This window comes from Hylaeus anthracinus, unplaced genomic scaffold (genome assembly GCF_026225885.1).
Source record: "Hylaeus anthracinus isolate JK02 unplaced genomic scaffold, UHH_iyHylAnth1.0_haploid 4, whole genome shotgun sequence".
NCBI lineage: Eukaryota > Metazoa > Arthropoda > Insecta > Hymenoptera > Colletidae > Hylaeus > Hylaeus anthracinus.
The window spans coordinates 14,873,844-14,888,633 of NW_026535289.1; the positions used below are offsets into that span (position 1 = coordinate 14,873,844).

Genomic DNA, 14,790 nt, shown 5'->3' on the forward strand with positions numbered 1-14,790 from the left:
ACAAGCGAGCCGCGACTCTCGAGCGACACAAGTATACAAGGGGTGAGAGCTCATTCGTCGTTGATCCTTCGTTCGATATGGATCTAGCGATCGCGCGACCGAGACTTGGTAATCGGTATTATTCGTGACAAACAATCCTTCGTCACGAAAAATAAGGAGCTAATGGCTGGTAACTTTGTATAAGATCTTTAGATATAAAAAGTGTAAAGTGTAAAGCTACCGCGTCTCCAAATAAATCAAGTCTCACGATGATTATGCATTCCGTAACTCCTCATTTATTTCGTTTTTACATAATATTTATAGCCTTAACGGTCGCCGAAACAAAATCTCTACAAGCACGAACTATTCTACGCTACGCGTATCGCGTAATTAATTAATTAATACACGTATTTGTGCCATAGTCGACCCCATAATTTCCATTAGACTCGATTAAATATATTTTCTCTCCTTTCCAATGGTCACTATACGCGGACAAAACATTTACACACCTAATTACGCGGCTAACAAACAATTTACAACACGCATTACACACTTCGATTGCCTATTTCAACGATACTTTAATCGCGACCGATGGAATCAGCCTCGAGAGGACGTTTCTCTTTATTCTCATCCACGGCCGTCTGTGGCGTCTCGACGTTCGGACTCTTATCGATGTCGCTATCGGAGGACGAGTTGTCTTGGTGCAACTCGAAGCCGTGGGTCAGAAGGTTGGTTATCCTTTCGACGTCCACCGTGTCGTCCTGTTCGTGGATCTTCCTCAGGGCGTTGGAGACGATGCAGAGATCGCCTCTCAGCTCGCTCACCACCGCGGTTATCTTCTGTGCGTCGGTGAGGACCTCCACCGATTGCGTGTAGGGGTTGTAACGCAATCCGAATGGACGCTGTATGCCATTTGCGAACGACCTACAAATATACGATAACAATTGGCCGGTGTACCGCAATAAGGACATAGCTCCATGTTTTTACGGTTTTGAGGTTAGAACGTCACGGATTTGAAACATTCCTTTCTTTTGTGACGCAATAAGGAGGAAAATTTGGAAAAATTGTGCTACCTCCTTATTGCAGCACATCCCTGGATTGATTAACGATTGTTATCAGGAATGAAACTATTCATCTCAAGAATCATAAGACAAACGAAAACACGAATCGTAGACCACCGGGATTGGTCGAGTAGGTAAAGTGACCGACTGTCGATCCGAGGATCGTGGGTTTGAATCTCTCCCCCGTGCCTGATATTATTTGTTTTTTAGATTCCTACGATATGATTATAAGTATCGTAAAGGATTTTAAACGAATTATACCGCATCTTTTCTTTCGCTTCCTCGAAGCTGTCCGTGTAGTAGTAAGCGTTCTGGAACGCGGTGATGATGCACTCCTGTTTGCAAGTAACGTCTGGCTCGAAACGGAACGTCTTTTCGGGCGTGGACACCGCGTGCTTCAGTTCGGCGACGGATGACAACAAACCGGCACCGTAAACCCGAAGCACGCCGTCCTGTTTGCACAGTCCAAATTCCACGGTGAAGAAGTACAGCTAAAATGAAATGAATATAAGTTTCAATTAAATACTATTTACTTATATATATATATATTATTATACTATTATATATATGTATATCACGAAACAAATATTTTCTCTTCAGAACAGAATGGTTGATTATTAATAGCAAACAGTATGGAGGTAAACAAAATTTGTATGTAAGTTCAGTTGGAAGATTGGAGCTCTAACGGTTGAATCTTTTATTAAATTAATCATACTTGCTTGAGCGTGTAAATAATGTTTTTTCGTCTTCATTAGCTGGAGATAAATGTTCTGCGAAGTTTTAACGAGACAAAGGAACAGCCGCGAGCACGATACACTTACCGTTGCCAATTTATCGATGTCCTCCTCGGAGGCTCCAAGAGAAGCGAGTCCAAGTTCCTGAGAGAACTGGGCGAAACTTGGATTAGCCAGGAGGGGCATGTGCCCTAACAGTTCGTGGCAACAGTCTCTGGATGGAATAAAGAATCATTCCAGAATGAAACTATTCTAATTCAATTTTTAATATTTTTTTTCTTAATTGAACATTTTCATTGAATTGATTTTAGTTTTAGGATAATCTTGTACAAGCATTTTTATGACTTTACACGCTTTACGTTTCTCTGGTTAATTTTTATTCACCTAAGAGGAAGGCTGTAGTGTATGTATGAAGCTAGAATGAATTTTAATAATATCTCACAGGCAAGCTAATTATCCTTATGAAGCATAATGTTTGGGTTGTAAAGTACTCACGGCTCGGGGGTGTAAAAGGGGTCCGACGAATGCCGAATGTACTGAGTGCAGTGGAACACTCGAAAAGCAAGCCCAGCTAGAAAGTCTCTCGGGGTGAGGTAACCAGCCACTGGTCGAAGTTGAAACCCAGTTGTTCCTGGCAATGTTACAAAACTCCATTTTTAATCGTTCAATTGCGTTATAATTCTTCACTTACGTTTCAAAAAGGCGTTCACGTCTTGTAGCTGTGGTATATTGTCCTGCCTGTGGACAAAAAAATATTATATATTACAATATTTAAGAATTCCATTTAATTCGACACTTTGAGGAAGCTTTACCTATAACCACAATACTTCACCAGCTTCGGCCAATTCTCCAAATACTCCTTGCAAGCGTGTTTCAAGTAGAGCTGATGCAACTCGCGGAAAACAGTTCCCCTGAAAATTGTTGGTAAATAACAACCAACCACGCAGATTGTTTCAACATTTAGCTGTCCAACTGACACGTGCTCTCTTGTAATGCGTGACTGAGGTAAGATTAAAAGTTGCGTGCTTTTTCTTTATAATTAAATGATACGTTTGCCTCGGAGAGGCACAGAATTCATTTCAACGACTAATAACAAGTCAATATTTTTGTAGAAATTTTCAATTCGATAGAAGCTCGATCCAACAATCAAAGTACTCTTTGTTCGACGATTTTCCAAGAATAGATCGTTTGCTGGCACCAGTACATACCCAACAGGAACTGGATTAGAGAAGTCGCTTCAAGATGGCGAGGTTAAATCGAATCAGGACAATTAAGGGGCGCATTCAACACGGGAGCGAGCTTAGCTTGTTCACGCGTCCCGAAGAACGAAGACGGAGGGTAAACTTATCGTTTTGTATCGCCCGAGAACTCTCGAAGACTGTTACACGATCGTGGCTGAAGCTCGCGGATCTATGGAAAAGGATGATCCTTTCTTCGTCGCGGATTGGCCTCGTACTCGTGGAAACACGTACCAAGAATTCTCGTAACGAGCAAAACTTACGCTAGGAATCTCGCACAATGGCGCCATTTATTTTCATCGATCCCCCAAGTAACGCTTCCAAGGATCTAAATATGGAAGCTTGGGTGGATTTAAAAAAAGGATCAAGGCGCTGTTTGATCATTTGAAGTGCGATAATTTGTTCTCGAGCAACAAGCTTGAGATGATTAAAAAAATTTTTTTGATTTTTTTAAAAAAAAAGTCTTTTTCAGATAGCTATAACTCTGCCAAAAATTGATCAAATTAGAGTTTTGTTTTCGAAATGTGCATTTTTGAATGAGCTTTACGAAAGAGATACAAATCAAAAAATTTGTTTGAGAAAACCTTTGTCAGTAAAATAAATTTACGAACCACGTCCTGATTTCCTCCGGCGTGTACTGTATGCGAGGGATCGGTTGGCCGCTGGAAAGCAATAATCAAATTAAATTTATTCCGACAAATAATCTCGTTCAGTCTCACTCTAGATCATCGATTATCGACGTACTATCTATAGTTGCTCGCGATGTCGGCGAACTGTTCGCGACGCTTGCGGTACACCGGATCCTTGAAGCCCTGCAATCACCAAAGAATAATCACTCCGACAAAATTCCACGCGTTTTAAACTCCTCCCGGCGCGCAAACTATACAAAAAAGAAAAAAAGAAGAAGAAGAAAATAAACATACAGGATGATCCGCGTCCAGTTCAGTACCATACATGAGCACTCTCTGAGATTGATCCAAGTCTGATATTTTTCGTGGGAACCAGGGCATGTCTACCTCGCTGAAATCTACAAAGTAAGATCTTAAATTGGTCGAGTTATTAGCGATTTATACCTCCGATTAAAAAAGGAAAGTTTTCAGGGAAAATTTGTTAAAGAGATTCGTTGAAGGGAAAGGAAATAGAAATATTCAGTAAAGTCTCCTTAAATATATGCAAAGTTGCAAACGTATGCCGACGAGCTTCGAACGCAGAGGACAGCGACTAAGAAGAGGACGAAGTGAAAACACCGGGTTACCTCGGTGAGTTTTATCTAGTTTTACCCGGATCGTGTCACACTATTCGGTGATCCAACTATTGAAACCTCCTCTTTCGTAGTCTGTTAGGAAAAAAGGACTCACCGAAGCTTGGGGCGGCCGAGAGCGAGGGAGCGTGGTGTATGTTCCCCATCTGTTCGTACTGGGCCAAATTAATGGCGGCGACCTCGCGATTCAACATCCTCGTCAACTGTTCCATCCTGCTCGAATCGCACTCGACGTCCACGAGGATTTCGTATTCGGAACCGCGACGCAGGGATTTCCGCGACTCGATGTGCACGACGTTTACACCTAGGTCCTTCGACCGATAGAATTCTATTTCAGCACGGGAGATTCGTTTCGTCAACGTCAAGGAAGGGATTGGCATAAGGTAGGCAATATTTCGTATTTAGGACGAATACGCGCGGTCACTCGACTTTTATCATTCGGCAAATGGCGTACCTGAAAGACCTGCAGCACCCGCGCCAAGCCGCCGACTTGGTTTTTCAACGAAAAGACGACGGAATTTTTGTTGTCGCTGTTCGGCCGACGCTCGACCATGGGGATCTGAACGAACGAAAGAACACGTTCATCCATTACTCCCGTTCATCTTACAGTTGACGTTTACTTTTTTAACTGTTGCTCGAAACAACAGTATGCTATGGTAACAAATTTATTCTACATTTTCGACTCAATTTTTTACATTTTTATACAAATTATATCAATTCTGTCCGATTTTTAGGAACGTTTGCACCGCACACTATGCACTCGCTAGACGAAGAAATTCAGTTAGCGACACCAGCGTGGGACCTTGGACACAGACTCGAGGTAAACCAGCGATTCGAATCAACTATCAAATGATTCAAAATTAACCGAATATTCTACACTCAACATCAATGATGGGAGGAGACGTACTTCGCTCGGCTTGTGTATAGGACTTCCTTCCTTGATGGCCCATTGTTCCCCTCTTCTGTATAGCCACACCCCGAGCAAACCTTTCCCAGATCCACTCATGATGATTTACACCCCCCTAATGAAGCTTCTTCTTCCAATAGCAACTCTTTAAATTTCCTTTCCGAATCTCAAGCTTCTCCGACTGTCGCACGATTTACTCGTTGAGAGTACCGTCAAAAATCGTTAATACTCTGTTTGGTGATTTACGCCCCCCCAAAGGAAGCTTCTTTTTCTAATAGCAACTCTTTAAATTTAAAATTTAAAATCTTTTCAAATTTCAAGATTCCCCGATGTTCCCCGCACGATTTGTAACTCGTTAAAACCATTCGGCTATTCGAGGTCCACGAGCAACAGTGTCCCGCCGCTGGTGTCTTCCGCTCTTCTTAAGCCCTCGGTCCCCTCCGCGTACGCGTCCTTCTCAATGACGATCACTTCGCGATTGGTCGACGCACAGTGGTAGCAAGTTTCCCCATTGGTCGGATAAGACTTCTCATGGGTTTGAAGCAGGAGTGCCGGCTCACCCCATTTAACCGTAACTGTGCCGGTTGCAGAATGTATTCGTTGTGACGTCACTGGAGCCCGCGAAATGTGGGTGGCGCAAGGGCTGGCGCGACGATGAACGAGAGAAGAGATTGCAAGGTCTCCTGGTAACCACCCGCGGAGGGTTATTTTCTTTTATTCCGAGGATCCTCGATCCTCTTCTTACTTTAGTCTCCTTTTTCTCGGTTCGAGCCCACGTAGGAGCCTCGGAGACTCGCATTGGTCGAACGCGGAAGAAACACGCGTTCATCTGTCGATTTGCTGATTTTTAGCAGTCCCACGCGTTCGTTTATTGTTATTATTCATATCGGAATATACAATAGTCGAGGTTCGTTAGGAATTCATTTCTGAGGAACTGTACGTTCGATCGCTTTCGATTCGCGACACCGCGAATATACATTGCTTATACTATAGTCGAACGCAGGACAAAGCCTCGGCTTTCGGCGAAAGTTTCCGATGATCGGGAACGAACGCCGATCGACGGTAGGAGATCATTTCAAACTAGTTTCGCATAGTTACGCAGGAACGTTCGATGGATGAACCACGTGTTACTTTTCTTCGCATACATTTACGTTAAGTGTATCTTATGTTTGCGTGTTAGTGAAGTTTATCTGTTCGATATTCCTGTTTAAATATACCCATTCGATCTATTATTCCAATGAAAACTATAGCGGATAGTTTCGTTATCCATGTTTCTGACTATACAGGCAAATTCACAGAAATATATTCGTGGTAAATAGCACCTGAAAATACACGAAAAAAAAAGCTGTTACGAAAATCTCCACGCGCAGAACCGTAAATCACGCGGTACCACGGGATCGAAGACGACTAAAGTTACATCACCGACGAATGTCAAACATGCCCCGAAGACGAGGAAGTGATTTTCCGGGCAGGAATTCTCCTTGGAAGAATCGAATATCTTTTCAACGAGACAATCGTTCTCGCTTTGTATTTCTTTCCCTGGAACAAAGGGAGCGTTTCATAAAAGCTCGAACGGTCGAGAACGCTTCCCCGCTTCTTGGCAAAGCAGATGCAGCACATTACCAATGTCCATCACTTACCACTATCAGCTACCATCCACCGGTTCTACCCCTCGCTAAATTATACCGGGCGTTTCTGTGGCATTAAGAGAATTGAGAGTACCGTTCGATCCGTGGAAAGGATCCTTCGTTTATGGTCCGGGTCGTCCCCGGCGGTGAACGCGAAGATTTTTCTGGAAAAGTGGCAGTGCTCTTTAAACGGGACTGCGAACAATTTAAAAAAAAAGGAATACATGGGAGAAAGGTATTTTAAGTTTTTTAATTTTTATTTTTAAAACTAAATTCTCATCATTCCCTATAAACTGATATTTTTGGAATTTTCAGTAAGAATCTTCCTGCAGTCAAAGGGTCTGCAATAGTGTCTATATTGGGTATATCAAGAGCCGATAATACGCTTAATGGATTCATCTATCTAGACACTGAAATTGTAATCAAATTAAATACAAATAGGCTTCGAGTAGATAAAGCGTCAATTCAACGTGTCAGTCGTATTACAACGTTTTGCCACCCGCATATAAAGGCCCTCTGCTTTCCACACAGAGATTATCTGCGAAAGCAGATGTCTGCTTTGTCAGAATATTCCATTGAATTCGGACCTGGACGTTCTAATTTCTCTATTGTTCGAGGTACGAAGGCTGGTTCGGAGATCAAGTGCCAAGGAACAGGAAGGAATCAGGAAGAGAAGGAACGCGAATTTAGGCCCTTTTATCTTTCTAGGCAATATTTATGTTACAATGCCATTTACGAAGAATTTCTTTCTACGAATCGATCGATCGACAGATCCCAGCCTCCATTAGTGCAGACGCGATACATGTGTAGTCTTCGATCCTTTTCAAGCGAGACACCTTCGGTCAGAATTTGCAAAATGGAATTTACATTCCACACGCGCAACCGCCGGAAACGTCTAGCCGCCTGTTGCTCGCAAACGTTCCAGTTGACTTCATTTCTACTCCTTTACTCGGTGGCACCGGGGTCTCGATACAGACCGACCTCTTGAAACGAGCCAATCGATTAGCAAAAATCGTCAGGAAACTCTAAGTAAGAGCAAGACGATGGGCATTCGCTGTTTGCAGACAAGAGGATCCTCTCGAGGCGTGCTCTCAGCGCGAACGAAGGAACCGATTCAAACAAAGAGGACGGACGTAATAGAGAACGAAGAGGGTTATGGATGGCTACGATCGGCTTTGGTGGAAACGTACGAATTTGTGTTTGGCTCGGTTCCACCGCGAGTTCGCGACCATCGTACACGGTTTTCCTAGGAAATTACAAACTCGCCGAATTTCGATCGCGAACCACGAGAAAGAAACAAAAAATCGTTGAACGATCCGTGCGCGAACGGTGTTCCCCTTTAACTTTCGAAGCTCGGCAACTTCTTTAACTCGATTAATCGACATTAATTACTCTTCCTGCGTTGTGCGCGCCAACTACCTTTACCTGACCCGCTCCATTCTCGTTAACTGATTCCACGGTTTGCGTCGTAAAATACATTTTCGTCGATACGCGATAAGTATACAGGACGCTCCAGAAATATCGGGACGAATTTAATTGGACCGTAGACGAAACGAAAATAGACGAGATCCCTTCGTTGGTTGCTTCGACCTCAGGTTCGGATACTGCTTGGCAAAATATCGGGATTAAGAAGGTAGGAGGCAAAATTATTTTTCAGGCAATCGCGAAGCTGCCTTTTTATGAAGTACTATTTGTTCTTGTCTTCGCGTTCAAAAATATAATTATCATTTTGGTAAAAGTACAATCTTGGTGATCTCATACAGCACAGGGTGTCGCGAGACACCCCGTATACTATTCGAGAGTGGAGCAGCTATTCCCCGAGGAAAGACGAATCGAATATGTATCTCCTCGGACAATTTCTTCATTAAAGATAAATTCCCCCGATACCTAACCGTACCTCTTCGTCGAGAGGAATTTTCGGATTCGAACAAATTTCGAATAAAGAATTAATTAATCGATTGTCTTAGGTGGCGCTCCTAGTTGGTCGCAGACTGCGCTACTAAATCCAGTGAAATAATAAGCCAGTACTAACCGAGGAGAGTAAGATATCACCCTCGGCAGTTTCTCTTTTTACCAGAAACTAACATCGCGTGGTTTCAGTGAACGACGCATCCGTAGCGAGGGTCCAGTGGCGATTGAAATATTAAATCGGCGGAACGCGCGTCTCGGTGGATACGGCTCGGTCAGCTCTCTCTCTCTCGGCCGTTCGATTTCGTAGCGCGCAGCGGCAGCAGAAGATGGTCTAGCGGACTCTAGCGCACGCGGGGGTGTGCGCGGCGCTCACCACGCAGAAATCAATAGGGCGTCGCGCGAGCAGCGTCGAAGCGGCACGTCGTCGCGCGACGTCGTTCCCCCGAACAGCAGCGACATCTTCCTCCGTTGTGTTTCCTGGGGGTCGACGAGCAGCTATCCGCCAGGCCGTCACGGCCGTCTTCAGGACCGATCCTGTGGCCCGTCTTTCCCACCGACAGCCCCGGAATGGCCGACACCGAGTTCGAGGAGTTCCGGCACTACTTCGAGAGGCTTCCCCAACACCTCAAGGCGCCTCTTTCCAATTACACGTGAGTACCTCACCCTTGTCATCTTATCGCGAACGAAATCGGCGATCCGCGATGGACACCCTCGTCCACCTCGCAATTTTCCTGCGACGGGTAAACAAATGACCCCGTGAGAATCTTGATTCAAGTTCGTTAAGCCAGGTTTCTTGGGTGCGAGTGGTTGAGTCCTTTGGGTGAGACGCTCGCTCTCGGCTCGAGAGGCATCGCCAGCATTGCGGGTAGCTACCTCGGGGCCCATGGAAATGACAAAATTCACCGACGCTAATTCTCACCGACACTAGGTTTCACTGACACCGATATTGACCGCGATATGCATTTTCTGCGTGGGGAATTATATACAGTCAGTCCCATTAGTATTCGCATCCTTGAAGAAATTTGTCTAATTCAAATGACAGGCTTCGTGGTTCCAAATCAATTTTCCGTTATAAATATGCACGTGAATAAACTTCCCACGTGTATATATTTATAATTACAAATTTATTTGTGAACTTGAAGCGTTCGTTTAAATTAGACAAGTTTCTTCGGTAAATATAGAGGGTACGAATATTTACGAAAACGACTGTACGCATATACATGTGTGAACTTCATTCGTGTACATATTTATAAGAGAAAGTTTATTTAGAAACTGGAAGCGTTCATTTAAATTAGACAAATTTCAATAAATATAGAGGGTACGAATACTTGTGTAACTGACTGTACGTTATTGTACATAAATTTTTAAATTAAATGCTGTCCGTAATTGATCGCAGAAAAATCGCGGTCGAAACTAGTGTCGGTGGTGTCTGTGTCGTTTCCACGGGACACGAATGACGCACAGATGTCAGAAATACAGTAGGATTACGTTTACGCGATACTTGGATAACCTGTTAAAAACGAGAATGGAATTCGTTTCTTTTTTAGTGGATATCCCGAGAGTATCCTTGAAAATTAATATCGGTGTTCTTTTGCAATGATAACACTCTCAGCCAAAGTGTCCAACACGATTTACATCCGCGATTAATCTCTGACGTTCGAAACGCGCGATTTTGGGGAAGGGTGGAAACACGATCGACGTACTTGTACTTATAATCCTTATTCGAATAAACAGTTAACGTATTATTTATCTGTATTACTTAAAAGTAAGACACATTTCGTTCCTGGGTGTAATCTTAGTCCACGTTCTTTGTTTCTGACTCCTACGATGTATTTAAAAAGACAACCAATTTTGGTCCTTTGTTCGTCCCGATAAAAGCCGCATTCAAAGTTACGCAATCAAGATAAGCTTCACGGTCGAACGAGTCCGGAGCTCATCCGAACCGTTCAGATGTATAAACGTTGCAGATAAATCATCGCGCGGCTTCCATTCGGTTCGTCATCTATTGTTCCAATAAAATTCTCTGTTCGTGACTCGTCGTGTTTCGAGTACGCAGGGTGGAACGAGTCAAGTCAGTTTCGAGTGGTCCGTGCAACAAGAGTACGAACCACCAAATAGGTTTCTCCTTGACGTGATAGCTGTCCGTTGACTATAGCACGGCTTCTTAAACTATAGCTCGTGACCCATCGAGGTATCGTACGAAACTTTCCGTCGTGAAAAATCTTGATGTAAAATTTTTTACTATTCTCAGATACCAGAATATTTGTAGCGCGTAAAAGATAGCGATTCTTTGGTTAGCGCGTGGTTGCTTTTTAAAATGATCACCGCGGTTCGATGGTCGAATTTACAGGGAGTATAAATTTTGTAAAACTGGGGCTCGTTAATAATTTCATCCCGTGAAAAGAGGTCGCTGGTGAAAAGTTTAAGAAACGCTCGGCTGTAGGGTGGCTGCTAAACTGCTTTCTGCCTACATCCAGACGCGCGAGAGGCACGTACACGATGATTCAAGTAACCGTTGGCTGAAGTTTTAAAAAATGCTTGGTGGAACTCCCATCGCGTATAGGAAACTGGAAATAAACTATGCGCTTTTTACGGGATAACTACATTTCTTCCACGAACTATACCCGAGTAATCCTTCGGAAATTATGGCCTTTCTCGACGGAGACTTGCATTCTCAAAAACCACTATTTCTACGCTTGATAATTACAATATTTGTTTCTAAATTAAAGAGAAAATTATTTAACCATAAATACACGTAATTTAAATGATTAATTATTCTCGTATTAAAAGTCACAATTGTCACCTGGAATCATTAATCAGTAAATTGCAATCCATCGAACCTAAACCTGTCCGACTACTCATTAATCATTCGTCGTGTCGTTGCTCGCGATCATGGTAAATACGATTCGATGATAGAACGTTATAGCAACATTTTTATATTCACAGGGAATTTATTTCTACGAGCGTCGGTAAGCTCGACGCGTGCCTTAGTGACGCTGCATTGCGTCTTTATCACCTTGCGTCCTTAGCACCGCTGCAGATTTCGCAGAGCCGAATTTCGTTCGAACCATGATCAACTTTTGGGATTTTTTATTCAACGAAGTACGCGACGCGTCAGACTGAAACTTTGTGTGCTTATTAATATAGTTGGAACTACGTTGCATGAATTTTTTCGTGTAATTTGCGCCAATAATGAAGGAGATATTAATACCACAGCCGAAAGCGTACATGTTTCCTTTCGAAGGGAGAAAATAGATTTGACGAAAGTTTCGTAACCCAAACTTGGCGCGAATATAAACGAAAACGATCGTTTATCTTTTACTCGAGACACGAGGAACTCGCTTAAAGACAGTACCGTCGTTTACCTGTTGGTCAACAGTGTTCGAGTGTCTCTCGCTCGTGACGAAGTGTTCTTGGAGAGTTTCGACGCGTCAGCACGTCGAGCTTTGATCCGCCTCGTCGTTTAAATGGATAATACTTAGACAGAAGACGTACCAACGCATCGGATCCTCTTCGAAATTTCAATCGAAACGAGACCTCTCTCTCTCAGTACAATACTATTACATATGTAATATGTTAATCCTTTGGTTCTCTGATTTATTTTGGGAAAATAATAACTGAGCTGAGTTTCACTGTAAATACGAGATTTATTATTTACAACTATTTACAACGTTTCGTTAACCTACTATACACTCTTATCTGTAAATACGAGAAACGACATTAAAAGCTATTATCTCTCATTGAAAATGAGTTTTAATGGCACGAATTGGTGTTGGGCACAGGCTGGTCCACGATGTAATGATGGATGATTCGCCGACCTCGTCGCAGGGCAGCGACGGTGAGGTCGGCAGACCTTGCGACGGAGTCCCCTGCGACTCCGAGGACGAGGACGTGGTGGTTATACATCGGCACGACAACCAGAGCGGGCACACTTCCGGGGACGACAGCGAGGACCTCGACCACAACTGCTCCATCGTCGCCGACAGCGACTTTAGGTTGGTAACCTCGTAAGTGTAGATCATTTTTCTCTTTCTTGCCTGTGAATTGCTCTTGTCGTTCGATTCGGGTAGATACTTGACGAGTTCGAGTTACCCGTGAACTCTTTGGAAAATATATCGAATGCATGGTAACGCAATGACAAAACAATTTAGGCGTTTCGTTTCGAGGTAGTAGGGATTGAAAAATTAACCTCCTTTATGAAAAGTTATTTCATATAATAAATATTCTTATATTATTGTTCCTTAATGAGGCAAATAAGGATAATTCTTTTTAAGAATGACTGCGAAGAAAATTCCACAGTGTCATTTTTAATAAATACAATTTTTACGAACGTACCAGTTGTTTCTACAAGTTAAAGCGAATCGAGGACAAACACAGATGCATATTGCTCCGTACATATCCGCCGTTGGAGTATAAGTTTACTCGATCGTTCTAGCTTTTATCAGATAGAATTTCAGATAGCAGTCGCCATAGAATGTCCAATAACAGAGATGGACAAGATAGTTTGTCTATATATGGAAATTTCTAATAGCAAATGCTCGGTTAAAAATGTAATTTAAACAACGGTCTTATCTGCGTGAACTTTTCCTCGTTTCGTGCTCTGAAGTTACCTCTTGAAGCATCGACGTGCAATTACGATTCACCTCGAACGGCTCAAAATAATTGCACGTTGATCTTCACGCTGATCGTCCAATTATATTGTTCAGCATACGCTCGATTGGAAATTGACAGATAGTGTTAAATATTTGTACTTAGTCGTTCGATTTTTCTTGGATTACTTCAACGACCGATTCTTGTGATTTCTGCATGCAAGAAGGAATGAATTTTTATCTAACTAAACTACGACCTCTTTTTCATATTTTCACAAGGTTTCGATTATTTTTAAGTCCTCCTCCACTTTTATTTCTAGATAACAATATTCTTCTAATTTTAAGAATGCACCCTAGAGAAAGCATTTCTTTATATCGGGTAGCCATTTATACACTATTTTGTCCCTGCATTCGAGTTGATTCGCAATGTGATCTGCTATCGCGGAATCTTCCGTTGAATTTACACTTCGAAAGGCATGGTGAAAGGTAGCTTAGCTCACTACACGACTACCCTTGGGTGACATTAGCTTGTTCGGTGGACTGAGCAGCAGGGGTCGATCGGCAGGCGTCGGTGGACCAGGTCCAGGTGGAGGTATCACTTCCGGATCCGTTAACGGTGGCAGAGACAGCGTCGTCAGCGACGTAGGCGATTCCTGCTCGAGCTTGAGCTCCTGGCCTACGCCAGAACACGTGCCCTCGAATCGTCCAGGAAGCGGCGGCACCGAGCGGAGACGTCGGAGACTACCGGAGATACCTAAGACGAAAAAATGTAAGGAAAGACTCTTAGTGATTATTTCATTCTTCCTTCGCAAGTACTTTAATTTAAGGGAGGATGATTTTACCTCTAACTTATTTGTTCTTTATGTATAAATTTACTTACTTCAGAAGTAAAGTACTAAATCATCATGCTTTAAGATAGTTTTAATAAGATTTTCTAAAACAGTGACATCATATACAGCTTCGTGAAAATTATCTCTTTAATTCCCTTTCATTTCCTGGTAGATTTCCTATCAGCTTCCCTCCATTTCCTTGTATATTTCCCTTTAATTTCCCTCCATTTTCTGGTATATTTCCCTTTAATTTTCCTCTATTTCCTGGTATATTTCCCTTTAATTTCCTTCTGTTTCCGTGACATTTCCCTTTAATTTCCTTCCATTTCCTTGTATATTTCCCTTCATTTCCTGACATATTTCCCTTTAATTTCCTTCCATTTCTTTGTATATTTCCCTTTAATTTCCTTCCATTTCTTTGTATATTTCCCTTTAATTTCCCTTCATTTCATGGGATATTTCGTTTCACTAAAAATTCCAACAATGTTGCAAATTGCTCCGCTCAATATTGCAACAAAGTTGCAGAAGCTCAAAAGTTCAACAAAGTGCCAACTCAGAAGTTCGGCAAAATGTGACAAAATCCGAAAAATCAACTCGACTTTGCAACATTGTTGAATCCCGCGGGGAGCGATTTGCAACATTGTTGAATCCC

The 14,790-nt window shown here is 42.7% G+C and overlaps 2 protein-coding genes and 2 long non-coding RNA genes across 8 annotated transcripts in view; 3 read left to right on the top strand and 1 right to left on the bottom strand.

Annotated features, from left to right (window-relative positions):
* Nucleotides 1-252: 252 nt before the first annotated feature.
* Nucleotides 253-5,763, bottom strand: LOC128895197 (tryptophan 5-hydroxylase 1). The gene is made up of 12 exons (XM_054157588.1): nt 5,181-5,763; nt 4,728-4,832; nt 4,371-4,584; nt 3,936-4,039; nt 3,757-3,824; nt 3,624-3,674; nt 2,587-2,685; nt 2,466-2,512; nt 2,270-2,405; nt 1,862-1,988; nt 1,302-1,531; nt 253-903 (listed from the first exon to the last, which is right to left on the bottom strand). Exons 1-12 carry the CDS (start codon nt 5,277-5,279, stop codon nt 558-560), a joined length of 1,626 nt encoding a protein of 541 aa, XP_054013563.1. The 5' UTR covers nt 5,280-5,763; the 3' UTR covers nt 253-557.
* Nucleotides 3,625-4,486, top strand: LOC128895228 (uncharacterized). The gene is made up of 3 exons (XR_008461732.1): nt 3,625-4,046; nt 4,113-4,271; nt 4,348-4,486. It is a non-coding gene; the product is annotated as an uncharacterized LOC128895228 (long non-coding RNA).
* Nucleotides 4,520-5,098, top strand: LOC128895229 (uncharacterized). Its single transcript, XR_008461733.1, has 3 exons — nt 4,520-4,656; nt 4,735-4,929; nt 5,008-5,098. It is a non-coding gene; the product is annotated as an uncharacterized LOC128895229 (long non-coding RNA).
* A 3,159-nt stretch (nt 5,764-8,922) lies between the features above and the next one.
* LOC128895198 (JNK-interacting protein 1) overlaps nt 8,923-14,790 on the top strand; it is a 10,510-nt gene continuing 4,642 nt past the window's right edge. The window contains exons 1-3 of one of the 5 annotated variants that reach the window (XM_054157589.1): nt 8,923-9,369; nt 12,502-12,726; nt 13,836-14,077. In XM_054157589.1, the coding sequence (XP_054013564.1) occupies nt 9,287-9,369; nt 12,502-12,726; nt 13,836-14,077 (550 nt within the window). In that variant the 5' untranslated portion in view covers nt 8,923-9,286. Of the gene's footprint in view, nt 9,370-12,120; nt 12,269-12,501; nt 12,727-13,835; nt 14,078-14,790 lie in introns of those variants that run through there. The other 4 variants (XM_054157592.1, XM_054157590.1, XM_054157593.1 and 1 more) reach the window with 4 other exon arrangements.

Bases quoted from the DNA above. Each gene is read 5' to 3' on its own strand.
- LOC128895197 (XM_054157588.1), bottom strand. From the start codon at position 5,279: ATGAGTGGATCTGGGAAAGGTTTGCTCGGGGTGTGGCTATACAGAAGA. The intron at 2,686-3,623 runs GTTCGTAAATTT...AACAATTTTCAG, and splicing joins CCGGAGGAAATCAGGACGTG to GGGAACTGTTTTCCGCGAGT. The intron at 904-1,301 runs GTATAATTCGTT...GTATATTTGTAG, and splicing joins GAAGCGAAAGAAAAGATGCG to GTCGTTCGCAAATGGCATAC.